Source organism: Callithrix jacchus, chromosome X (assembly GCF_049354715.1).
Source record: "Callithrix jacchus isolate 240 chromosome X, calJac240_pri, whole genome shotgun sequence".
Classification (NCBI taxonomy): domain Eukaryota; kingdom Metazoa; phylum Chordata; class Mammalia; order Primates; family Cebidae; genus Callithrix; species Callithrix jacchus.
In genome coordinates this window covers 10,271,311-10,298,984 of record NC_133524.1, presented here as the reverse complement: position 1 = coordinate 10,298,984, position 27,674 = coordinate 10,271,311, and the positions used below count along the sequence as shown (strand labels likewise).

The following is a 27,674-nucleotide window of genomic DNA, read 5'->3' as shown; positions in this document are numbered from 1 at the left end:
GGTTCAGCCTGGGTTGTCGGTGATGGGTAACAAACACAGGGCATCATGTTTGATGTCAGCTGTGCAGAGACCTCAGTAAACGGTAGCTGTTCTCAGTGCTACCTGTTTGCCAAAAAAAATCTAACAATTGACCATCTACCTATCACAACCTGTAGAGTTCATCTGAAAATACAGATTTCTGGCCGGGCGCAGTGGCTCAAGCCTGTAATCCCAGCACTTTGGGAGGTTGAGGCGGGTGGATCACGAGGTCAAGAGATCGAGACCATCCTGGTCAACATGGTGAAACCCCGTCTCTACTAAAAATACAAAAAAAATTAGCTGGGCATGGTGGTGTGTGCCTGTAATCCCAGGTACTCAGGAGGCTGAGGCAGGAGAACTGCCTAGGCCAAGGAGGCGGAGGTTGCTGTGAGCCGAGATCGCGCCATTGCACTCCAGCCTGGGTAACAAGAGCGAAACTCCTCAAAAAAAAAAAAAAATACAGATTTCTGGGCCCTATCTCCAGAGATTCAAATTCAGTGAGTCTGGAGTGGGGCCTGGTAATCTGCATCTTCACAAGCACCATAAGGACTCTCTGCAAGTCCCTGACGGCCTTGACCTTAGGAAGCACTGCCCAGGCAGGGTAGTTTGTTGTGCATCTGCGTCATTTTGGCTCCGAGTTTGGGCTTTGCTTGATCTGTCCTGTGGGTCTTACACTCTACAGAAACTAGACACATGCCAGCAAGCAATAGGTGCTCACTTAGGAAAGCAGATGAAAAATAAAAGCTGTAACAGAAAGTACTGAATGTATTCCAGCACTTGATGCCATGAGGTCACACAGTGCTCCCAGCCTTGGCCTCTCTGAGGCCACCGTATGCAGCACTAGGGCCAGCCACTCAGATGCCTTGCTTGAGTTCCCTACCATGGAGCCAGCTTTCTGCATTTTCAAAAGCTCAACTTTTTCTAAAAATAACAGAAACTACATGAGTTCAAGGGGAAAAAACACAAAGCAATATAAAGCTATAATTATCCCAACTATATAATACAAATACACCCACATAGTGGTTGGATACTATGCAACAATATCAAGGAAAGAGCAGCTCTCTGTGTACAGATATGGGGAAAGGTAGAGGATATTGCTGTTAATCGAGGAAGCTAGAGTTGAAGAGTATCACAGTCCTGGCTCTGCGTGAGGGCAGCTACATATGTATTCTTGTTTTTGTGTGCCCGCATGAATGCTGGGAGGGTAGGCAAGAAGCTAATAAAGGCAGTTAGGGGCAGTAGGAGGATGGAGCAATAGCAAGACTTCTTATCATAGACCTATGGATTTCTCCTGATTATTGAACAATATGAATATATCACCCATTGCTGGGGGTTGAATTATGTTCCCCCAGGAGATATGTTTAACTCCTAACCCCAGGAACCTGTGAGTGCGACCTTATTTGGAAATAGTCTTTACAGACGTAATCTAGTTAAGATGAGGTCATACTGGATTAGAGTAGGCCCTTATCCAATAGCTGGTGTTCTTTCAGGAGAGGAAATTCAGACACAGAGACAGTCATGTGACTATGGAGGCAGAGATCACAGCGGTGTCTACAATCCAAGGAAGCTGGAAGAGGCAAGGAAGGACCCTCCCTCCAGGCTTCAGAAGTGCAACCCCATCCACACCTTGATTTCAGACTTCTGGCCTCTAAACCTGAGAGACCAAATTTCTGTTGTTCTAAAGCCACTCAGTTTGTGCTACCTTGTTATGGCAGCCCCAGAAAACTGAAACAGCCTCCATATCCACAGGTTCCACATTTCCAGATTTAACCCACCACAGATAGAAAATATTCCAATGGAAAAAACAAAAACAAAAAATAACACAAAGAAAAAACCAATACAGTGTAACATCAATTTACATAGCATTTATACTGTAGGAGGTATTATAAGTAATCTAGAGATGGTTTAAAGTATATGGGAGGGGCCAGGCATGGTGGCTCTTGCCTGTAATCCCAGCACTTTGGGAGGCTGAAGCAGGAGGATTGCTCAGGGCCAGGAGTTTGAGACCAGCCTGGCCAACTTGGCAAGACCCTGTCTCTACTACAAATATGTAAATTAGCCAGGCATGATGGTGTGCACCTGTGGTCCCAGCTATTCTAGAGGCTGAGGTGGAGGATGGCTTAAGCCTGGGAGGTCAAGGCTGCAGCGAGCCATTTTTGTGCCATTGTACTCAAGCCTAGGTGACAGAGAGAGACCCTGTCTCCAGAAAAAAGAAACATATACAGGAGGATTGTATAGCTTATATGCAAATACTATATAATTTTTTACAAGGGACTTGAACATCCAATGATTTTGGTATCCTGGGGGATGGGGGTGTGTCTTGGAACCAATCCCCCAAGGATACAGAGGGATGACCACATACTTACTTAAATACACTGGGGGGGGTGCGTATGTATGTATGTGTGTGTATTTATATTATATATACATATATGTTATATACACAATAACTATTTAACATGTAATACATAAGTATATTAAAAACTTCCTAAAATAAAACACATGAGCAGTCAGGCAGCTTACATGCATCAGGTCCCGCCTCTCCTTCTCGCCTGTGCAAATAGCCTTCTTGATGGTCCGGAGTTCACTCATGATAGCCTGAGCCTCATCCAGTTTGTAGCTGGTGTGAGTACTTGACATCTTCCGATCAATCCTGGTTAAAACAGAAAAATCAATGTCATTTCACATGAGATCCTAGTATTCCATTAAACATATAACTAAAAAACCCCCGAAAGCTTCATAGAAAGGTAGAAAAAGTTGAAAGCAGTATTTTGGCAAAGAAAAAGAAAGACCACATGGAAGCTTCCCTCCTTCCAGTCAATACAACACGCTCTGCTGCAGGAGCACCCTGGGCAGGTGAAGACATTCGAGTCGGGAGGCCCACGTCCTCTGCTACTGATCAGGCAACAAGATTGCTGGCTTCAGTAATTTCCCGAGACTGTAAACTCCTCTCTCTGACAGGAGGACATGTTTAGCCTCAGGTTAGTGGGGCTTTGTTAAATAAACATATGAATGAGATCTGTGTACAGGGAGAATACATGGGACACAGCAAGAAGTAGTGAGCTTTCAATAATGGTGCCTTGTACAAAACCCAGCAACTCTGTCTCTTATAGCTCTTATTTCATTCTGGTTCTCATTTATTACTAGCTCTCTTTCTCCTATCAAAGTCCTCAATTCTTTCCTTCGATCCAAACATCCATCCAGGGAAAATGACAACATCCCTCCCTCTCTTCTTCCTCCCCTTCCTCCCACCTTTCCTACATGCTTCCATCCTCCAAGCCAGCTCCTGTGCACACCAGGCCTGGCTCTGAGGCTGGAAGCAGAGCACAGAACAAAACAAAACTTCAAAGGGCAGGTGGCCTCTGGATCATGTCCTTTGTCACGTCCCCTACACCTGAGGCTCCAGTCTTAGAAGCCTTAAGGCTAAGGAATTTGAGAAATTTTGGTCCAGAGTACAATGAATTCCTTCTCTGGAAAGCAACTGGCTTCTTTCAGGTTCCAGGTCCTCCAGTTCACAGGTTCTGGTTTCAATATTTCCCTCCACATTATCCTGAAAACCTGGATCATTCACTGCCAGTCCAAACTCCCTGGCTCACCAATCACAGGAACCTCTGATGTGCTGGTGGGTGCAAGTGGCACCCAGCTCTGCCACTCACTGGCTGTGGGGCCTGGGTGAGTCACTTCCCCTCTTTCCACCTGCTTCCTCCTGTCTCAAATGGGGACACTAAAAATACTTCTCCCATGGGATGGGCATGAGATTTAATGAGAAAATGCAAGGAAAGGGCTTGCTTGGCAGGAGGCCTGGCATGTGGTGTTTGCAGTGATCGTTATTATCTGGATAATGCAGAATCTCCTTACTCATGGGAAAAAAAGTAAATAACTTTCCAACTCTGGTATTTTATTATCATTAACAAATTCCTTGCCAAAATACGTCACGACTCAAGCAAAACTCAGCACTGGAGTCAACCTGAGCTATCAGCATCCACGGCCTAGGAGGAGGGCAAGTAACACAAACAGGAAGCCACTGCCTCCGTTTGAATAGCGCTCTGGGGCTCAGTAGCATTGCTGTGATTGCCATCAGCTACACATAAAATATTTATGAACACTTGTCCTGAGTCCTGCCGTGAGGAGAGTGGATAGGAGCACTCTGTGCATGCTGAGTAGTGACACTCTAAATGCCTACATGGCCTGACCCTGCAGGCACTTCCATAATGGCTGTTACAGACTTGTAAATTTCTCAAATACACACTGCCTTGTCTGTTCCTACAAAGCAGAAGTCTTTATTTATATTTCTTTATTAAAAGGTCCATATATCTTTAACGATAGAGTGTTCCACACCGAAAGTTAAAATAAGTGAGCATGAACTAAAGTTTGGGCAGTGGGCATGTTTTTTCTTTTTATTCTGCTCTCATTAAATCCGTTCTTTCACAAAACAGTTCATCCAAATGATCAAGGTGGTGAACTTCAACAGTCTGTGTCACCTGAGGGCCCTCGTGAGATTTGGCAACAAAGTAGAAAAAGTTCCCAGAACAGTACCAGCAGGCCACTTGGTGGCTACTAAAATGTGGGCGCCAATAGCAAGAATGGTGACAGTAGGCATATAAACCCATTGTACATTTTCAAAACTCTTTTGTTTGACCCTCAAAACCAGCCCCACTTCCACCAAAAAGGCTGGCCTTCTCACTCACTGCTGGTAACTTAGCCAGACCTACAGAAGTCAAGTGCGGTATTCAAGGAAGGGGCTACCTTGTACTATCTTAGCTGTCCTAGCTTCGCAACAAAAAAATCAATGTAATTCACTGAAATTTGCACAGGGGGCGCTGTGTGGCTGAATGATGTGAAGGGGAAAAACAGAAGTCTGAGGATAGAACCGGGCCCCAGAACCCAGCTGATCACCAGAACAAATATAGACTCCAGGAGTCCCTACTGAAGGTGAACCCCTATAGGTGGAACTAGGAGATTCAATGATCCATCAACCAGGTCCTAGAAGCACCAGGTTGGAGGAGCCTCTTATTATTACACTCCACTTCAGGAGCTCAGGCTGGGGGTGAGCTCCCTTAGAGAGAGCCATTCTCTTTGAGGGATCTCAGAAACACCAAGACATGATGTAGGAAATAGAAAAAAGAAGCAAAGCCCCTGTATTTTTCCATAGCAGATGCTGTGTGGGGAACCAAGAGTCTTGAATGCAAGACAGAAATAAAAGGCCATACATCTCAAAGCACTAAGTCTTATTTTAAAATAGTTGACCTATGAGGTGACAGGGTCTTTGCTGCATCCTCTCACTTAACCCCCCTTAGGAGATAAGCATAATCTCCTCGGATTTGATGATGATGAAGCTGAAGCTCAGAGTACTTAACTAAATGGCCCAGATGACAAATGAGTATCTAGCAGCAGAGCCGGATTCAAACCCACAGGCAGGCTCCAAAGCCTGCCCAGAATCATGGGGTGTGGTGCTGCCCCTTTCTGCTGAGCATGACATCTGCCACCCTCAGAGTGTGCAAGGTAGGTCCAGAATTTTTTTTTTTAAAACAAGGGCAAGCTATGTTTCAGAGAACTCCAACCACCTCCATCTTTCAATTGTGATCAAAGAACAGTAAACATTTTCTTTTACTTATGCAAAATTCATTTATTTGAGAGCTTGCGCATTCGCATGCACGCTCTCTCTCTCTCTCAAACTCCTATAAAACTTTGGTCCAATTTAGATGATGTGCTCAAAGATTTGGTATTTTTTAAAAATATCAATGTATTACAGTTCATTCTAAAAATCATAAGATCTGTGACTGCCAAAGAACTGCCTTATTCTGTTCTTAATTTTAATTAAGAGTGCAAGACAGTGCCTTTACCATACATCACAAATCAAATGATAGGAAAGAGGTAACTGCTAAAAGAGAATAAACAAGGACATCAGTTATTATGCAGTATAAAAACAAAATTCAGTGCACAGACGCACAGCCCAGTTTTGCACCCTCTACATTTTGCATTCAGCTTCAGGGACATTAAGTTATTTGCTGAGGGTCACACAGCAAGTAACAAGCAAAGTGAAGTTGACGGCCAAGGCCCCCCACACTAGGACTTGTTGGCTCCATCACCAGGTTTGCAATATATGCAAAGTCAAAGCCTCTAAATGCCCATTGCGTCAAACCTGAAGGCCACCCATATTACCAGTCAAATGTCATTCCAAAGTAAACTGGTGCTCTTCATGGTGTGCTTTTGAAAGAAATGGGTTGGAGAGAAAAGGAGAAGATACAGCTTCGGATGAGGAAGCTTGTGCGACTGAAAAGGCATTTTAGAGATGTTTATTGTCAACCTCTACCTCCTGCCACCCTAAAGTTTCCATACTGGTTGCTCAATTTAAGATGTCAAGAGAACTGCACTAGTAAAAATAAGAGTAAAACCACATAACTTCTTCACCCCACATCTTGAAGGAAAGCGCTGCCAGGGCTCTAAAGATATTCTGTGTTAATATCACAGATTACAACCCAAAAGAATGGAAAGGTTTGTTACAACTTCTACCTTTTCCATCAGCAGCTCTGGCAGAGGGCCTTGGGTGAACCTCAGAAAGCTTCCGGCAACTTTCTATCAACAGCAGGACCTGTGTGGAACACCAGACCTGTCCCACAACCGGGAACAATGCTCTTTCTGTTTCCAGCCCATTTCTGTACGTTTCACTGTTATCTGAGTATTGCTGGGGTTTTCGCATGGGCTGTACCTTAGGTGCTATGCTAATGGGAGATCGTTACTTTAAGCTTGTTCTAACTGAACTAACCCATTTTCTCTTGAAACCAGTAAATCCCTTCAGACAGAAAATGCTAATATGCAGTAATGTTTCATTCTGGTATTGCATGCTTAGAAGGATTTAGTGCCTCGCCTTTAAAAAGACAAATAGGTTTAAAGTCACCCAATTGGGAAGTTAATCAAGAAATCAATGAAGCAGAGGCTCACCTGGTGGCTAAGAATGTACCTCATGGAAAGTAGTTAATGCAACATCTGGTGAGCATCCCTTTCTGTGATTTGAACAGCAAGGACTTCTTAAAACGAAGGCCAAAACACAATACCACACAAAATGCGGAAGAGAAGGCCATGCTAGAGGACAGTTAGCAAGATGGGGACTGGGTGATGTCTAGAGGCCTCCCCGAGTTCCTCCAGCCCAGGTACAAAACTTTTGTCCAAGGAAAGATCTGCCCTTACTCAGTGTCCCAGTGTCCAAGAAAGAAATAGACCCTGTGATGGCTACCAGCAGGAAGCAGCTGCGACCTCAACCACTCCCTCCAGCACCCAGGTGATCTGCATTTACTCCCAAGCTCCACCCTGTGCTGGGAACCAGCCCGGTCTTCATGATGAAGCAGTGAGCAAAGCCAAGTCCTTGTCCTCGTGCAGACGACTCGAGCCAAGGAGACAAGACAATGAAAGGCACATCCTTAGATCAGGCAGTCACAAATGCCTTAAAAAAAAAAATGAAGTCGAGTTTGGGGATAAAGTGTGACAGAGTACTTTTTTTTTTAAGACGGAGTTTCAGGCTCTTTAGCCCAGGCTGGCATGAAGTGGCGCGATCTCGGCTCACTGCAACATCCACTCCCCAGGTTCAAGCGATTCTCCAGCTTCAGCTTCCCAAGTAGCTGGGATTATGGGGGCCTGCCACTATGCCCGGCTAATTTTTGTATTTTTCAGTAGAGATGAGGTTTCACCACGTTCACCAGGCTGGTCTCAAACTCCTGACCTCAGGTGATCCACCTGCCTCAGCCTCCCAAAGTGCTGGGATTACAGGCATGAGCCACCACGCCCGGCCAACAGAGTACATTTTTAGATGGATGGTTAAGTTCAGGATCTTGCAAGATGTCACTAAGCAAAGGCCCATGGAAGGGAGGGAACAGGCATGTGAGAATCTGGGGGAAAGAGCATTCCAGGCAGAGGAAGCTGCAAGTACCCATGGTAAAGGCAGGACATCTCTTTCAAAGGTGAAACTAGAGGGAAATGAGGCAGGGCCAGGGGACAGCCTATGTAGAGTCTGGCTTGTGTTCCAGGTGAGAGAGAACCACAGGAGGAGCACAAGGAGAGCATGAGCTGTGGAAGAACCCCGTGGCTACTGTGTAAGGATGGAGATTCCCATTAATGTCTGGCCCAGAGTCATGGTGATGGAAGCTGTGAGAAGGATCAGTGGCGGCATGTGGAAACAGCACACCATGGACAAGATGGTCAGGCAGTATTCCTCAAAATCATCTTCTGCCATCAAGCCAGTGCTCAGGGACATTATAGATGTCATTGCAGGAAAAGCCTCCATTAACACAAGCAGGAAACTCAGGGAAAAGCAATGTTAAATGAGCTTCCCAGCTGTAGGACAACTCAGAATCTAACGTAAGGGGTCGGGAGCAGGGGCTCACGCCTGTAATCCCAGCACTGTGGGAGGTCGAGGTGGGTGGATGGCTTGAGCCCAAAAGTTAGAGACCAAACTGGGCAACATGGTAAAACCCCATCTCTACTAAAAAATACAAAAATTACCTGGGTGTAGTGCTGTGCACCTGTAGTCCCAGCTACTCAGGAGGCTGAGGCATAAGAATCACTTGAACCCGAGAGGCAGAGGTTGCAGTGAGCCAAGATCACACCACTGCACTTTGTCCTAGACCACAGAGTGAGACTCCATCTTAAAAATAATAATAATAATAATCTAACACAAGGTACGTTCTAGAGCTCTAGAGTTCCAGGCAGGAGCTGGAGAGGGAAATTTGCCTACATCGGTTGATACACTTGACCCGTTCACACACGTCACCCAGCTGGGAAGCATTGCACGCATCCTGGTCCTGAGTCTTCCCTTTGCCTCTGGACACTAGTAGTAAGTTTACAGTAAGATAATTTTTCCAAAAAGTTTCAGAAACTTTAGGGCAAGAGTCCAGGAGATCTCTCACTGGAAAAGCTCAATTTTTCTGAAAACTTTAATTACTCATTATAAATGGTGCTCCTATTTTCTGAAGACTTTTATAAAGGCCTCAAGAGAAATGTAAATTGAAACTACACTGAGATACTATCTCTCACGTATGAGACTGGCAAAAATGCAAATGCTTATCAACACATCCTGTTGGCAAAGCCACAGGAAACAAGAACACTCATATGTTAGTGGTAGGAAGGCAAAACGGGGTAACCCCTCAGCAGAGGAATCTGGCCATATCCAATACCAGCTGAGTATCCCTAATCTGCAAGTCTGAAATCCAACATGCTTCAAAATCTGAAACTTTTTAAGTATTGAAATGACACTCAAAGAAAATGAATGACCACTGAAGCATTTCAGGTTTCGGATTTTTGGATCAGGGATATTGCACCAGTAAATATATGCAAATATTCCAAAAACAAAAACAAAAACAAAAAACTGAAATCCAAAACACTTCTGATCCTAAGCATTTCAGATAAGAAATATTCAACCCATAATACAACAAACACATTCACCCTTTAACCTACCAAGCCAGCTTTCAGGAACTTATCCTGAAAGATACACATGCATAACTTAGGTAAAAAGCTGATGAGAAATGTTATTAAAATAAATGAAAGCATTGGGCCAACAAGGCCAGAACCTACTGATAATCTTCACAACACAAAAGGAAACAACCAGAAAGTGGGTGCCTCCTGATGGAAGTAACAGCATCACCTAAAAAACATTCTTACTCAAAAAAGAAAAGAAATCGAACTTGAATCAGATCAAGCCTCTCAAACTATTAAGCCCATTTGCATCAATAACAAGGAACAGAGAAACATGTTCAATGGTATCATGTGAATTTCAGCAGCAAAACCCAACATCAGGGAAATTCTACAGGGACAACCTAATTACTTTCTCCAACAAATAAGCTATCAGGGGGAAAAAAGGAGGGTGAGTAGAGATGAAAAGACTTAAGAGACACATCAACCAAAGGCACTCTGTGGCCCAAACTGTACCCAAACACCTGAAGAAATGGGAGAGCTCACTGGACACAAGATGCCTGTTAAGTGGGATAGAGGGATTATAGGTATTTTCAAAAGGAGTCCATAACTTTAGGAGACATATTTATGGATTAAATGGGATTCTGGGATTTGCTTCAATAAGGCAGTGAGAGCTTAGCAAATGGGGTGGGGTCACCACCGAACCAAGACTGGCCACTGTGCAGATAAAATGGGGTGAGGGGTACAGGAGGGTTTCAGTATACTATTCTCTCTACTTTTATGTTTGAAATTTTCCATCATTAAAAGCTTACATGTATACCCTTCACACAGATACAGATATAACACACACATACACTGTGTACATATTGTATCATTAACCCAGTGAACATATCTGTGGCCAATTCCTCTCTACAACAATGTATATAGATTTAAAGAAAAATATAAAAGGTTCTTTTTTCCTTACTTGGACCCAAGTGTAATGATGAATTTCCTTGCTAGCCAGGAAATTCACCAAGATAAACAAGGCAAGTTTAAAATGTTATAAGCAGCCAAACTCCTGGTGAGGTGCTCTGGAAACGAATACACTGGATATTCTGGGAAGCAAGAACAGCAGGAAATTTTCTGGAGGAAAATCTCGGGCCACTGCCTTAAAGCAATATTGGTGATAAAATCAGAGACGCTTCATGTTTATGTACAACAGCTCACGTGCTATCTGTACTTATAGTCAGGATTTCCCAGTAGAGATGGGGTAATCACATTTTCAATGCTTGAAAAGACCTAAAATTTCTCAATAAAAAAATATACATTTGCATGATTTGGTCCAAACATAAAAGCCCAATGTTCAATACCAGAAAAATCATGAGGCTGTTTTCGTCTGATAAGCTGTGGAACTCAGAGAAAGGCTACCAGATTATCTTCCACTTACAAAAATATTTTAAGAGTGGCACGGGTGCCTGTGTTTTTTCTTCCTGTGAGGCTGTGTCTGTCCCAGAATAAAGTAAACGTGCACAGTGACAATGAAGCCTCAGACAGAGCCGAGGCATCGTGCCCAGGAAACAACGGCTCTCAGCAGCTCCATCCCAAAAGCCAACTTGCCCCCTGGCCAGGCATGCTGTGGGGTGGGCCCCTCAGGACCAAGGCCAGGTCCAGAGCCTTCCCCAGGCCACTCCTTGGCCTCCAGGGGGAGGGTGGGTATTCTCATGAGCTCTGGCAGGCAGGAGGAGCCTCCCCTTGGCAAGGGGCAAGTTTACAATTGCTGTTCCCAAGCGGATCTTGATAATGAAAGCAGCAGAAAGAAAATCCAAACAGCACTGGCCCGCCTCTCTTCCAGGAGCACAACTTGCGCTCCGTTTTGGCTGCAGGTGTAAAGTTAAAATTCTCGCTATTCTGGCTCCTGCTTCTCTGATTAATGCCCCTAGGGAAACAGAGGCTGCCTTTTCCTCTTCTTGAAACCACAGCAACTACAAGAGATAAATTTACATTCTAGCCATGCTAAGAGAAGGGGTTTTCTCACTCAGCAGCACATTTTATTTTCTAGATCAGTCCATCTTCAGCTGACACTGCTATTTGGCCTTTGTCTTCAAATAAGGAAATGGGGTTCACCAGAATGATGGAGCCCAGGCAAAGCAACAGGTGCTGAGCCCAGTAACCCACTACAGAAACCACAGCCATGAGGGAAGTGCCAGGTGTGGCTCCCTGATGATGCTCAGGGATCCTGAGCAAACTCAGACTCTTCCTGAACCCCAGTCACCTTCCTCAGAGCTGCAAGTGAAAATGACATTAACTGCAAACTCTGGCATGCACAATGCCTAACATTAAAACTAAATATTGGGCCAGGCATAGTGGCTCACACCTGTAATCCCAGCACTTTGGGAGGCCAAGGTGGGTGGATCACCTGAGGTCAGGAGTTCAAGACCAGCCTAGCCAACATGGTGAAACATCATCTCTATTAAAAATACAAAAATTAGCCAGGCATGGTGGCAGGCGCCTGTAATCCCAGCTACTGCGGAAACTAAGGCACGAGAATCGCTGGGATCCAGGAGGCAGAGGTTGCAGCAAGTCAAGATTGCACCACTGCGCTCTAGCCTGGGCGACAAGAGCAAGACTCTGCCTCAAAAAAAAAAAAAAAAAAACCTCAAGAAGCAGCAGCTGTACTAACTAGGGCTAATAAAAGGAAGCTCTGACTATAGATCCAACTGCACACACAGATAGCTGGGTAATGATAGAGAAAGCAAAAAGCAGGCAATTAGGTTAAAAGAATTCACATCACACTAAATATGTTAATAGGTTCATCAAAAGCCATCTTGTGGGGGAGCCTTTGGCATGGCAGTGTTTCTGAAGAAATCATCTGAACAGCCCTTGGGGTCAGGACCAAAGGAAGTCAAGCCCCTCAAGGCAGGACCCAGCTCACTTTTCTTTTCTCTCCCCGGTGCCCATGTGACCTTAATAAAAAAGTAGACACACAAAGAATCCTGAACTCACCCAATCCTGCATGATTGAGAAAGTCTATCTCAACCTCATGTTAAACAACAGGATTTGACTACCTTTCATATGAGGCCGAGATAATTACATCTGTCCCTCACATTCCTTTATTATGTCCCCATAAAGAGTGGTGCTGCAGTCACGTGTGTCACTGAATTCATCTGCACACAGGATAAAAAAGGGCGACATGCTGCCCACCTGCATCAGTAACAGTCACCACACGGAGTCAAGCTAATTGTTTCGGGCTGGCCATGTACCAGGTGCTAGTGCTGTCCTCTGCACAACTGAGCACAATGACTGCTATTATGGACTGCGTGTTTGTGTGTCCTCCAAATTCTTAGGTGGCAGCCTTACCTTCTAATATGATGGCATTTGAAGGTGGGGCCTTTGGGAGGCAATTAGGGTTAGATGAGGTCACAGGGTGGGACCCCATGATGGGATTAGGAAAAGGAAGAGAGACCAAAGATGTTGCTCTCTTAGTCAGGAGAGGATACTGCGACAAGATGGTCATCTGCAAATCAGGAATCAGGCCCTCATCAGGAACCAAATATTGGACCTTCAGCCTCCAGAACTGTAAGAAACAAATATCTGCTGTTCAAGCCACCTTGAACAGTATGTCACCCAGGCTGGAGTACTGTCACCTTGCTCTGTCACCCAGGCTGGAGTGCAATGGCATGATCTCAGCTGACTGCAATCTCCGCCTCCTGGGTTTAAGTGATTCTCCCTGCCTTAGCCTCCTCAGTAGCTGGGATTACAGGTGCCCACCACCACACCCAGCTATTTTTTGTATTTTTAGTAGATATGAGGTTTCACCATGTTGGCCACGCTGGTCTCAAACTCCTGACCTCAGGTGATCCACCTGCCTCAGCTTCCCAAAGTGTTGGCATTACAGGCGTGAACTAACACGCCTGGCCAAGACAACATTCTACAGTGCATAGGATACTCCCCCCAAGACAAGAACAATCCGACCCCAAATGCCACTAGTGCTAAAAGGTGGAGAAAATCTGCAGCAGCCACATGTCACTACTGAGTACTTCTGATGCGGCTACCAGGACTGGGAAACTAAACTTTTAATTTTCTTTTACTTTAAATGTCAATTTTAGAAGAAAAAGTTTAAAATACTAAAACCAAGGAAAAGTCAAATTTAAATGTAATTAGCCATGAGTGTCTTACACAGCTAGAGGCAACATGCATAAACATAAAAATAAAGGTCTTGTTTCCCAAGTATTTCCACTGAAAGCAATGAAGTATCTCCAAGGAAAAGAGAGATTCTAAAATTAGCATTGGAAAATAATGAGCAGAAATAAAGGCATGAAAATGAAGGTCATGAAGCTTTGGGACAAGTGTCCAGACAACTCACTCTTGCAGGGTCTCCACCCCCTTTTCTTTGTACTGCAGTTCCTGCTTCATCTGGGTCAGCTCTCGTTTTAATCTGGAAAGCTAAAGACAAATCATATTTTTTTTTCCAAAAACCAGCTGTGAAGAATGATTTCTACAGTTGTTATTAGCACTGCCATCTGAGTTTCTACTCAACTTGCAGTTCAGGGGATCATCTAGTCTTACCATGAACTTCCATTCACATGCATAAGCAGCCTTTCTAGAAGAGCTGCTGTGCTTAGATACAAAAATCCCAGATGACTGACAGGCTCTTACGCAAGTGGGGAACCAGCAACGATTTGCATTTTCAAGGTTTACACATTAAAATTGGCAGCTTTGCTAAGACATTCTTCATCTTTCCTTCTACCTCCTCCTCTCAGACCCCATACATGAAACTGTCTAGAAGCGTGCTCTGTGACTACCCGAAACTCAATGGTTCCTGGAGTGCTTCTTGAAACAGATCCTTGGACCTGCTCCAGGCCCACGTCAAACTCAGGGGCTAGGCCTGGAAGCTCGTACTTGGAACAAGCTACCAGGTATTTTTCTTAGCTGTGCTAAAATTTGAGAACCACTGCACTAAAAGATAACACCCTGATTCAGGGAATGACACATCAAGAGAGGAGCAGACTTCATTGCCAAGATGTTTCTTGTGCTTTGTCCCAAATGCAACAAAACTGTTCCCCTTCCCAGACAACCAAGACAAGGGTCTGAAGAGATAAAACATAGTAATTCAGGTGTCACTAAGGAAGGAGTGTCAGAACCTGTCCAGTCTAACACTGCTACAGGAGCAATCCCTCCGGGAGGAGTCAACCAGAGGACACCAGCAGCGGCCTAGGCTGTGAGGGCTCAGGCTTCCATCCACCTGGTTGTAAAAACATGAGTTTTACTCACCCTATCCCGACGACTTGCTATTTCTGCTTTAATTTGGTGTGGGTCATACTTTGTATTTGTTGAATATCCAGAGAATGCTAAATAGAAAGAAAATATTTTATTTTATAATGGGTCCTTCAAAATACATACACATAAGCAACTTCTGATTCATGGCATTAAATAATTCTAAATCTCAGTTTTACGAGTGGGCACTGGCTCCTAAAGAATTGACATTTAACACCCTCAAATCTTCCTGATGTTTGACATTTGCATCAAGACTTCCTATAGGATATCATATAGTAAAATATATGGCTGTAGGTCAGTCAAAAGTCTCCAGTTCTACCATAAAACTACTAGAGTTAAATGCCATATAGACATGGGAGGAGAGGGAAAGAGGTATGATTATGAGGTAGGAAACTATACTTAATATGTGAATAGTACATGCAGTATGAACCTATTTTTACTTTCTTTTAAAACACATACACAGAAATCACTAGAAAGATAGAACCAAAAAGTTAACTGCAGTGATTCTCAGTGGCTGCATTAAAGATTATTTTATTTTTGTTTTCGTCACACCTATAGTCTCCAGATGAACAATTTTTCATGCAAGAAAGGAAAAAACATTAGAAATTTTTAAAATAAAAAAGACAGATTTCTGGTAATACGTCAGCATCTGGCTTGAGAAAAAGATGGGTCCCCAAGTTGTTTGTCCCACAGAAACCAAAGTAAGGCACTCACGCTTTTACTCTAATAACTTGCTTTGATGAATGTTTAGCTAAAAGACATCACATAGCCCAGTGCTTTCCTAAACAATGCCATGTACATGATTTAAAGTCTTTTTACAGACACGGCATCGTTATCATGAGTAACCAATACCTAGGGATGAATAAGAGCCACAGAGCTGTTTACATGCTAGGCACAGTCAGCAAATTTCTGCGCAAAGAGAGATGCAAGCTTTCTCCAGGGTTAGGCAGCTGGAGCAGTGAGTGGCTATTCCTAATTTCTAACACCTCATCCACCGCCCTGCGGTGCTTTTTCCTGATGCTTCTGCCTCCTCTCTTTAGGTTTCTGAAGCCGTGGGCTCTGTATCACTACTGCTGGCCTCCCTTCTTTTGCTTAGCTGGTGGAATGACGATCTGTCCTCATCTGTGAACCACCTCACTCTGGTGCCATCTGCCTCCCAGTTAACATTAACATCACCTGATCAGAAGACACATCTGCAGGGACAGAGTCCTTTCTTTAACTCCTTTGATATGAGAACCAAAGGCTGGCTGTCACTCAAATAACTTACATGCCAACAACAAGAAAACAATTCAAAATCATTTGCAGACTATATACTGCAAAGCATGGCTCAACACCAAGTAGCTTCAACAGCACAATTACTTCAAACCTTAATTAGAACCACATCCAAAGTTCATTTGAGCAGTAGGATCTTCTATCTTAATAACAGTTCCATGGAAAATCCCTAAGTCCCATTCAGTCGGAATTTCAAACAACTGAATCTACTGGAAATAAACAACTGGAGGATCTAAATGCTGGTCAACTTGATCTCCGATTTTCTTATACTTAGACTCATGATCTCTCAAAGACATGGAGTAAAACATTTTACAAACAATTATTTCTTAGACAAGACTGCCTATTTCCAAATCCTACATCTTTCATCTTGCCTGACTCTTTGGTTTCATTTAAGATAAGTAATGAAAGTAACATCTTCAACAATGCCCTCAAAAGACAGAAATAAATGTATAGAAAAATCTCCACATTAAACTCCAGTTTCCCAGATCTGAGCTAAAAGGCCTTTCATTTGGGATAGAGATAATACCTAAATGAAGCTATGAGGTTAGGGCTTGCTGAATCCTGGCTTACAACACTACAACACATGTGTCAACTTGTCAACTTGCAGTGGGAGGAACACAACGCCAAGAGTTATCACCTGGGATCTTTCCCATTAAGGGTAGAAAGTAACCCTACCACCAAAGATCAACAAAGTTCACTGCAATGTTAAACATCAGTACCAGCTGGGCGCAGTGGCTCAGCACTTTGGGAGGCTGAGACAGGCAGATCACGAGGTCAAGAGATGGAGACCATCCTGCCCAATGTGGCGAAACCCCGTCTCTACTAAAAATACAAAAATTAGCTGGGCATGGTGGTGGGGGCCTGTAATCCCAGCTACTCGGGAGGCTGAGGCAGGAGACTAGCTTGAACCCAGGAGGCAGAGGCTGCAGTGAGTCAAGATCACGCCACTGCACTCAAAAAAAAAAAAAAAAAAAAACTCACATCAGTATCAAACTTCTTCTGTCTGTGCAGGTTCATATGGAAAATTAGCAAAGAGACTTGAAATACACAGGAGAGGTGTCTTGGATACTGTCGGACATCTAAACAGCAACCTTCCCCCATTTCTCCTTCCTAAGTACCAGAACCCTGGAGGTGTTGGGTACCCACCTCTCCCCAAGAGACTCAGTCCAGCCTGTACCCACTCCTAGAGGGGGAAACTGACAAGCCAATAACACCACTGAGCCACTGAATCCACCTATGGGGAATCCCACCCTACCTCCAGAGGACTCCACTATGTGACAATGAATTTCCTTATTGTCCAGGCCCGTGAGAGTTAGTCTTGTTTCTTGCAGCTGAAACCATCATAAATGACAGAATACCTTTTAATTATATGGATCTCATTCATGTTTACTTCTGCTATGATCTCTATAACATTATTAAATTCCAGGAGTGGGATAAGGAAAAAGTCTACTCAAGTACTTAACATGGTGAATACATTTTACCTTCAAATGCTAAGCATGGTTGTGAATGCTGGCGTAACTTTTAATAATAGAATTCAATTTATAAATAAAATTCTCAGTTCCTCAGATTGCACAAGTCTACGAGAACCATTTAGAGAGTCTAAGAACAGCTCAGGACTCCAGACCCTATAATAGCATGCACTATACAATTTTTTTTTTCTTTTGGAGACAGGCCAGAGCACATTGGCATGATCTCAGCTCCCTGCAACCTCCACCTCCTGGGTTCAAACAATTCTCCTGCCTCAGCCTCCCGAATAGCTGCTGCCACCACCCAGCTAATTTTTTGGATTTTTTGTAGAGATGGGGTTTCATCATGTTGGCCAGGCTGGTATCGAACTCCAGACTTCAAGTTATCCAACCACCTTGGCCTCCCAACGTGTTGGGATTACAGGCATGAGCCACCGCACTTGGCCTTCCACAACATTTATAAAATAAAATATCTTCCTCTATTAAAACATGTCTCCAATCTCGAAGTTTATGATAAAGACCAGAGTTTCACCTCTGAAGCTTTCTTCTCTCTTGAAGAGTTGAGTGGACAGAGCTATTAAATAGCATATGGAGTCTGCTCAGGCATATAGCATTGCCTCAGATGATAATAATAACAAGGTTATAGCCTAGCTGGACCACAGCAATGTAAATTATTATACCTTGCTATTATAGGATACCTTTCACATTTATTTAATCTATTCTCATAAAATCTTTGTGAAGGTGAAATGATACTTATGTTTCCTTGCCCATTTTATAGATTAAAAGACTCATTTGTAGTGACTTGATCTGTAATGGATTATGCCATCGTTCACAATAGGCTTTGTGTCTAGAATTTGGGCTCCTGTGGGTCAGATGCCAAAGATCCTTTAATTGGGCTAGCTTTCCCAGAAGAAGACACAGTCCTCCAGCCCCACGATGCCCACCACCCAGTAGGTGAACTTGACCTGTGTATTTAGCACTCAAAATGCTGCAAACCCCAGTACTTAACTCTCGATTTCAGTTTTACAGATTACTGAAAGGGGAAATGCATGTGTCCACATGTCTGTCTGTCTCTGTCTCTCTTATATACAGGAATCCTCTGAGCTATGTGAAACCTAAGGTCACCCCAGGGAGAAGACATTCTTGAAAAGACCAGCAATCCTTCTTCAAAGACATCCTCTGGGCCAGGTTGCTCCTTAGGACCAGGTGTAGGCCTCCAGGGATCAGCATTGTCAGGAGTTGCTCAAGGGAGCCAAGAATGACTCTGGGTGAAAGGCTGACAAGCTGTGCTAGGTTCCAGGTTGCCAGGTACTATTTACCAGAGAGGCAGATGGAGAAATTCGCAAGGCCATCAAAGTGGGCAGGATGGGGTTTTTTTTTTTCTTAAAGGCAATATAAGCAAAGGACCAAATACAATCAAGTAAGGCCACCTGGGGGTGATTTACAGCAGTAACCCAAGATACCGCCAAATCCTAACCAAGAATTCTTTCTCCAGGACAGGACAGATTAGGGGATTATTTCTCAGGAAACACATGTGCTCTGCTGCAACCTTCAAAATCAAGCTTGCCAACTAATACATGGGAAAAATGCTCCATGATCCCTTTTCCTCCTGTCTGCTCCAACATGCTTGTGTGAAGGAAAACAAACGGTTGAATGGGAATGGATTGCCTACAGCCCTTTTCCTAACCAAGACAGCAAATGAGAAATCCTTCAACAGTGAGAACACCAATGAGGCTGGGTGCGGTGGCTCACATCTGTAATCCCAACACTTTGGGAGGTGGAGGCAGGCAGATCTCTTGAGTCCAGAAGTCTGAGACCAGCCTGGGCAACATGGCAAAACCCCATCACTACAAAAAGTACAAAAATTAGCCAGGTATGGTGGCACATGTCTGGACTTTCAGCTACTAGAGAGGCTGAGGTAGAAGAATCGCCTGAGCCCAGGAGGTTGAAGCTGCAGTGAGTGGAGATCACACTACCACACTCCAGCCTGGGCAACAAAGTGAGACCCTGTCTCAAAAAAAACAAACCAAAACATAGAGCACCAATGGAAGACAGTCATTGTGAGACAGGCTTGACGCCTCAGAAAGAATGCCAGCAGGACTGATGGCTGATAAGGTCAAGCTTCACCACCACCTAATCCAAGAATTCAGGGTGGGTCAGCACTTTCTCACCAGAGATAAGGCTGACTCTTCCCCAGCCACCCAGAAAGACTTTCGATGTAGACTTTGAGTAGCTCCTAGGAACTAGGATAGTAAACAAAGTCATATTCCTGCTGCTAAAAGGGCCATTCACACTCCATCTAGCCCAGTGGATTTCAACCCTAGGGATCACCTGGGAAACTCTAAAAAAAAAAAATGCCTGGTCCCACCCAAGGCCAATTCTATCAAAATCTCTTGGGGTGAGGTCCAAGCAGCAAGTTTTTAAAGATTCTAGCTTGTAGCCAGGGCTGAAAACTATAGGTATAGACCAGGGATTGGCAAACTTTTTCTCTAATGGTCTAGAGGGTAAATATTTTTGGTTTTGTGGGCCATACAATCTGTCTCAAATACTTAATTCTGCCATTGTAGCTGCTATAGACAATAGGTAAGTAAATGTACATGGCTGTGTTCCAATAAAACTTTATTTACAAACACCCAAAGTGGACAGCATTCAGCTCACAGGCCTGACACAGTTTGCAGACCTGAGGTTTAGACTATCATTCTACTCCATGCAAGAATTTCTTCCAAAGGATCCTGCAAATGGTCATATATGCTTCATCTGAATGTGCCTGGGGGCTAGAGTTTCTCAGAAAGAATAAAGGAATAACTCCAGGAAAAAATGTGTCTGAGATACTGAACATATTCAGTGGCAAAAAGTAGGCAAATAGAAGAACACGTTGCAATACAGAAAGTAGAAGAAAACTCTACAAAATGGAGCTGTAGAAAAAGTGGCAGGTGTGTCTCAGAGAGAATGAGTTCATCGTTGAGCAGCGTCACCTCAGTGTTCTAGAAAGCACAACTGAGGCCTGGGCACCACCAGGCAGCTAGCTCAGAAGCTCATAGAAATCAAGCAGAGTTGGGTTCCTACCCTCATGGAAACATGTATCCAAAGTGCCCAGCCAAGTATCTGAATTTGCTTGCAGGGACAAAAAAGGTCAAGACCTGGATGTTCTTAGATACCAGATGGCTCAATATTGACACAAAATCTTTCCTCTCCAACGAACAAAGTTTTCTTCTGATGATTTCCACAGCTTGAGGGAAATGCATGAAGGGTATAGGTGAGATGCACTTCCCCTTCCCACATCCTGCTTCCACATTAGAAATGGCTGTTCTAGTTAATTCCTCTGTTCACACATTATTGCCTCATCTTTCCCAATAAGCAATCATTAGGGATAAAATATGTTCCTGCCAGGTGTGGTGGCTCATGCCTGTAATCCCAGGCTTTGGGAGGCCGAGGTGGGCAGATTACAAAGTCAAGAGATCGAGACTATCCTGGCCAATATGATGAAACCCTGTCTCTACTAAAAATACAAAACTTAGCTGGGCATGGTGGTGCACACCTGTAGTCCCAGCTACTTGGGAGGCTGAGGCAGGAGAATCGCTTGAACCCAAGAAGCAGAGGTTGCAGTGAGCAGAGATCACGCCACTGCACTCCAGCCTGGTGATAGAGTGAGACCATGTTTCAAAAAAAACAAAAACAAAAAAACCATGTTCCCGGCATTTAGTATATACCAACAGCAGGTGCTAATAGCTGTTGAAAAATAAATGAACAGTTTAGTGAGCCTACATGGGCCATAGAAAAGTCAAGATCTAGAAAGTGCTGTGCCTTCCACTTGCCCCTTTTATTGCTGCAAAATTGCCAGAAAACTTGTCAATTTATAACTAGTCTTTATTTTCAGATAACCACAAAGTTGGATGGGGGAACCAAAAACACCATCAGCTGTTCTGGGTGGCCTCTTCCATGTCTAGGAAACCATACAGAGCACTGAAGGCCACCAACACAAACAGATTTGGGCTCAAATCCAACTTCTACCATCTGCTGTTTATGTAATCTTGAAGAAATAATTTAGCCTCCCTGATATTCAGCTGCTCGTGTGAACAATAAAGAAAACAGCACGTACATGACAACACTGATCAAAGCAATGCTTAGGCAACACTTACAACAATGCATAGAAAACACCAGCCCATTGGATATCGGTCCCTTTCACTTCAAGTCATTACCCATGAAGGAAGTAGTAGGAATTAAGTCCAGATGTTATTCCGTTCACAGTATCAGAAAAAGGAGACACCTCCTGTGTTAAATGACTAGCACTAAAAGAGATCTGGACAGTGAGACCCTTGTGGCTACAGAGCCAACATGTGCTATGGAAGCTGACACCAGCAGCTCCTAACATGGGCCCAGGCCCTCTGGCATGGGTGTACAAGCCATCTGTTAGATCATGGTCACGCCAACAGGATCACTGCATTGGACTTTATTCTGTGGCCAGAAATAATTCATCTGAGTCCATTCTAGTGGGGTTTTCCCTTTGTAACTGGTAGTTTGGGATAAATGGCAGATTGAGAGAGCTTGGTGGAAGCCCTAGGGACAGCAGCAAGTCGATAAACAACTTGGATCAACTCCTAGATTCCATTAATAGTTGGTGTTTTCCCTGATGAGCTGATAGGCCCCAGGAAGACCCACTGGAATCTCTAGCCCTTTCATGAAAACAGGCAGGCCCACTTTTGGCCTCAAAGGCAACCTACACAAGTGGAGGAAGAGATGGTATCCACATGGAGACTTCCAGCAGGTCAGGAGATGGAATCTAGTGAGCACCTTAGAACCTCAAGTCAATAACAGAATCATCAGCTTCCTCTACTGAAGAAAGATACTACTTCAAAAAGAGCCTCTTGAGTATATCTTTTTAATGGGCATTAATAAAATCCCATAAGGCACAAGAAGGAATGTAATTGAGTTGAGTAGAATTCCCTATTTGCCCAAACATCAAAGAAGTGAAAAGCCCATGGAATCTGAATTCCATAGGATCCTGTAGGGTCCTCAGTTCCACAGGATGCTGAAGTACTGAATAGCCTTAACCTACAGCTTGGCACTGCACTGGGATTCCCCCTCACTGCCCCTCAGAGTGGATGTGGAATCAGACAGGATGTTCAAATGCCTACATCATTAAGGGCATCCAGTCCAGAGTCCCTACACTTACTGTGGCTGAGGTCCTGGCTGCACTGGTAGTAGCCAGTACATAATACACACTTTCTCTAGACTCAATTTTTCTTTCTTTCTTTTTTAATAGAGACAGGGTCCTGCTAGATTCCCCAGGCTGGTCTGGAATTCCTGGGCTCAAGTGATCCTCCTGCCTCGGCCTCCCAAAGTGCTAGGATTACAGGCATAAGCCACTGTACCCAGCCTCAATTTTTCTTTTCAATCATTGGCAAGAAACATCCTGCCAATTTTTTCTGATCTGTACTCCTTCCGTTCCATTCTTTGAAATGAGAATGGAAGAGGCTGATTTTAGAGCCTCTTTGGAGATCTAACCAAACCCAAGCATGTAAAACATAAGGTACCCAAAGACTGCTGGAAAGAAACACACTATTAGGTTGGATTTTAAGAACGGCTAATATTCAGTCCTTTTTTAGATATAAAAACAGCAATTTTATACCATACAACCTAACTCCTACCAAGCAGCTTTCTGAAATGTTTACAATTGCTAACTATATGATCTCAGAACCAGTTATAAGCCAATACTTCAGCTAGGGTGACATCAAGGCACCAAGCCCATGGGGTTCTGATCATCAAAAACACCAGCCGGGCACAGTGGCTTACACCTGTAATCCCAGCACTTTGGGAGGCTGAGGTGGGCAGATCACCTGAGGTCAGGAGTTGGAGACCAGCCTGGCCAAAACGGTGAAACCTCGTCTCTACTAAAAATACAAAAATTTTCTGGGCATGGTGGCAGACACCTGCAGTCCCAGCTACTCAGGAAGTTTAGGCAGGAGAACTGCTTGAACCCAGGAGGTAGAGGTTGCAGTGAGACAGTGAGTCAAGATCGTGCCACTGCACTCCAGCCGGAGTAACAGAGCAAGACTCCATTTCAAAACAAACAAAAAAAAATAAACAGACAAAAAAATACCAATATTTTGGACCATAAAAGTCATCTCAATAGGTTTCAAGACTGAAATGTTACATAGTCTCTGACCACAATGGAACTAAGTTAGAAATGAACAACAACATATCTTTAAAAAGTCCTACTAACTTACTTCTAAACAACCTATGGGTCAAAAACCACCAAAAAAAAGGAGAAATTATTTTGAACCGAATGAAAATGAAAATAGAGCATATCAAAATTCATGAGATGCAGTTAAAGTAGTTCTTAGAGGCGAATCCTTACCTTTAATGGCTACATGAGGAAGTAAGAAAGATCTAAAATCAGTGATCTAAATTTCTATTTTAGGAAGCTAGAAAAGGAAGAACAAATGAAAGCCCAACCAAGTAGAAGGAAAGAAATAATAAAGAAGAAAAACCAGCAAGACAGAAACAGACAAGAAATGGGAGAACAGGGCAAAAGCCAGTGTATTGTAAAGATAGATAAAAATCAATAAAAGTTTGGCTCTACTGATTAAGAAGACACAAATTATTAATATCAGCAATTAAAGAGAGGACATCACCTCAAAGCCTACAGACATTCAAAGGCTAAAAGGGGAATTGTACAAACAACTTCACAGACTTGACAGCTTAGATCACTGGGCAGCAAACTCCCTGTGGACCAACGCTAGGTTGCTACTGTTTTGATACTTCCAGCGGAACATAGCCAGGTACATCGCATGTTGTCTCTGAGTGCTTTTGCACTATAACCACAGGGTAGAATAGTTGCCACTGAGATTGTATGGTCCACAAAGTCTAAAATATTTACTACCTGACCCTTTGTAGAAAAGTTAGCTGACTTTTAGATTAGATGAAATAGACAATTCTTTGAAACACACAAATGCCAAAACTGATTTAAAAAGAAATAACAAATCTGGATATCTCTCTATTAAAAGTATTGGATTTGTAGTTAAAAACATTCCACAAATGACTCCAGGTCCAGATGGCTCTTTTGGTGGATTCTATGAAATAGTTAAGAAAGCACTAATATCAATCCTACACAAACTCTTTCAGAAAACAGAAGAGGAAGGAACATTTCCCAATTCACTCTATGAGGCCAGTATTACCCTCATACCAAAATCAGAAAAAGACATTTCAAGAAAACATAACCATGGAGATAAGAAACCGGCCTCTAAAATTCTGCACAGAGCTGACCTATCACATTCTGATGGAAAGTTAAAAACAAAACAAAGCCAAAAACAGAAAAACAAAACAAAAAACAAAAAACCAGGTATGTGCCAGTATCTGCAGAGATGGAGATAAGATGGCTTGGAAGCAACACATCATTAAACCTGAGTTCCCGGTTTCCCTCAGGATACATGGTAATAGAAAGATCTTCAATTCCTATTGCAGAGGGAATGCCCCACCCCTGGCCACAGCTTCTAAGGCTTCTGCTCCCTCAACAGTTACTGCAATAAAACAGAGCACAAGACATGTGGCCTCTTGGCCTTACCTCCATTCTGACTTGTAACACAGAATAAAACTATGGCTATGTCTTTAACATCTGCCATGGCAACATGGCACTAATAGCACAGGAAAGGCCCCAAGTCTCAAACACACAGGTTTTTATAAAATTCAACCCAGTGGTACCAACTTTCACCCATTCTTTCCAAGCTCACGAGTGCCCAGGACAGTCACAGTCATGTACATCTGTTGGAGGCTGTTGAGGGTGACAGCTCTTCTGGGAAGGAACTGGCTCATGTGATGACTGACTGTGTGACAGCAAGATGCTTTGGGTTCTGAGAGTGGACCTGGTTTCCTCAACACTGAGCAGTTGCTGAGTACTCATGAAATGGAAGCCCCCCACCTCCCCTGGCAGCCTCCAAAACTAAAGAGAGATCACTTTAGAGAACAGCTCACAGTACATGGTCATCTTGCCTGAGGGGCAGAAGGAGAGTCCCCCAATTCTCTGGGTTCTACCATGTTCCTCCTCCTTCCATGTACTACCTAATAAATCCTAAAGCCCAAGAGAGGACTCTATAAAGAGACAGGAGGCTTGACATGGCTGAGGTCTCCTGAGTCTTGTCACCCAGGATGAATGAAACCTGTGTGGATTTCCCAAGAGATCATCCCAGACAAGCAGTGTTAACTGCAGAGATCTCTGAGGGAAGCCCTCTTCAAAACTGACATGCATGAGACAGGAGGCTGGTACACATTGCTACCTGAAATTTTGTTTATTTTTTACTTTCCCCACCTGAATGTGAGCTCAAGGGCAGAGACCTTTCCTTCCTTAGTCATCACCAACCATAACCCAGTGCCTGGGCACAAAGTAAGCTCTTGATAAATCCTTGCTACAGGAGTAGGCTACTGGGTGCCCATCTGATTTCAGTGCTGAATACTGATTACCTAACAGTATGCGATTAGAACCTTTATGAAGCTATCTTGCCCAAGGAAGGTTCAGTGTTTCCAGGTAACCTAGCAGAGAGATGGCTTTTAAGGTCACAGTGCCTTTTAACAGGAGACAAGTCAACTCACAGCTGGCATAGGAGCGGCTGTCATCCTCACACATTTTGTGCAGCTGCTGGTACTCCTCCTGGGCCAGCTCGAACCGCTGCTGCTTGATCTGGTAGATTTCTTTCTTGGCATTGAGAGCCTCCTGGGCTACAATTAAATATTCCTTCAACATGCGCTCTTGCTCTCGCCTCCACTGTTCTCTTGGATCTTCAATCTGGGTAAGCTCTGAAATTTAAAAAGGCAAAAACATAAGTGGCTTAAAAGTAAAATCCTTAGGTTGACCACCAGTCATGCAGTGATACAGCTCATCAATGTGAAAATTAATTAATTACCAGGATGCATATTATGGAAGAGTTTATATCACCAACCTTTCCAAAGTGTGGGACACTTTCTATTTATAGATCCACAGTGAAGTTGAGAAGGAAACTCAACAGATATGAAACAGTCCATTGCAGGAGGGAAGACAATACGAGATGACGTTTTCACCAACAAATAATTATTTCACTTTAAATAAGTATGGGAGGAGATGAACCCACGTGAGCTCAGAACTGCACACTAATTGCTGTTTATGAACTTTTCCTCATTGACTACTTCTGCGTGAGACGATCACAACTCTACTGTACCCCTGGCCTGGCTGGCCCCTTTCTCCTTTCATTTCTCAGACCAGACCATGTAGTCTCTTCCCATTTCTCACTGACTTCCTTGCCTCCTCCCACCATAGCCTCCCTCACGTCTACTCCTACTTCCTCCCTGTCCAGCTCTCCAAGGGCCTGTGCCTACCTCCAGCTCCAGCCCCTCTCACCGGCTCCAACCTTTCATTCCTGCCTGCCTTCTGGATGCATCTTGACAGGGATGGACCCAAAGTCATTCCCAGCCATTCATCCAAAGCAGCCCTCATTCTCCACACCACCTTTCCCCATCAAGAGCAAAATGAAACCAAACACCACACAGCACATGCCTGCTTCTCCTGTCTTCCCCTCATGGGGAGCTGCATCATCTGGATCTAACCACGGGGACAGCCTGGGAGTGCAACCTAGGACTCATCCTCAAAGATTCCGACTCCTCTTCCTCCCGAAAAATTCAGTGGGTTATGAAGAACTGGAGGTTCCTGCCCCTGGGTACGTTAATGACTGACAACACGCCCTTGTCTCTGTCTGCCCTGACTTCAGACTGACTCTCAGGGCCTTCTGGTCTCATCCCACCAAAACCCATCCTCAGAGCACTCTCCAAAGTGACCTTCCTAACTGGGCTGCAATGCTTTCATGCAGAAACCTCTTTGAAAGCACAAAGTCCAGTCTCCTTAGCCTGATCTAGGAGTCCCGAAACTTGCTCATCCACTTCATCTCTACTTTCCATCCTTTTCCCCAAAAACATCCTCTACACAGACTGAACTTCTACAAAGTCCCCAAAGATGCCTAGCTGGCTCCCCAGTGCCTTTGCCATGCTGACTCAGTCCTCTTCTGTCACAGGAAGGCCTGCTGTATTCCCAGACATGCTGCAAAGGAACCTCTTCTCTGAAGCCTTCTCTGATCCTCTAGGCACACGCGTCTCTCCCCTGCTTACGCAAGCTGCCCTTCTTCCCCCTCACACTGGGCACATGAATGTTTTTATATCTTTTCTGTCTCCCACCTAAACTACAGCCTCTAGATGGCAGGGACACAGCCTTGGTCACCTTTATATTCTCAGGGCCTTTCACTCAGT

At 44.0% G+C, this 27,674-nt stretch overlaps 1 protein-coding gene across 2 annotated transcripts in view; it reads right to left on the bottom strand.

Annotated features, from left to right (window-relative positions):
- The window catches only part of WWC3 (WWC family member 3), a 131,421-nt gene that overhangs the window by 52,172 nt on the left and 51,575 nt on the right, over positions 1-27,674 (bottom strand). For both annotated transcript variants that reach the window (XM_035289509.3, XM_035289510.3), the window contains exons 3-6: positions 25,995-26,198; positions 14,668-14,744; positions 13,760-13,839; positions 2,539-2,668 (exon numbers count right to left, since the gene is read on the bottom strand). In XM_035289509.3, coding sequence (XP_035145400.1) covers positions 2,539-2,668; positions 13,760-13,839; positions 14,668-14,744; positions 25,995-26,198 — 491 coding nt within the window. The remainder of the gene's footprint in view (positions 1-2,538; positions 2,669-13,759; positions 13,840-14,667; positions 14,745-25,994; positions 26,199-27,674) is intronic.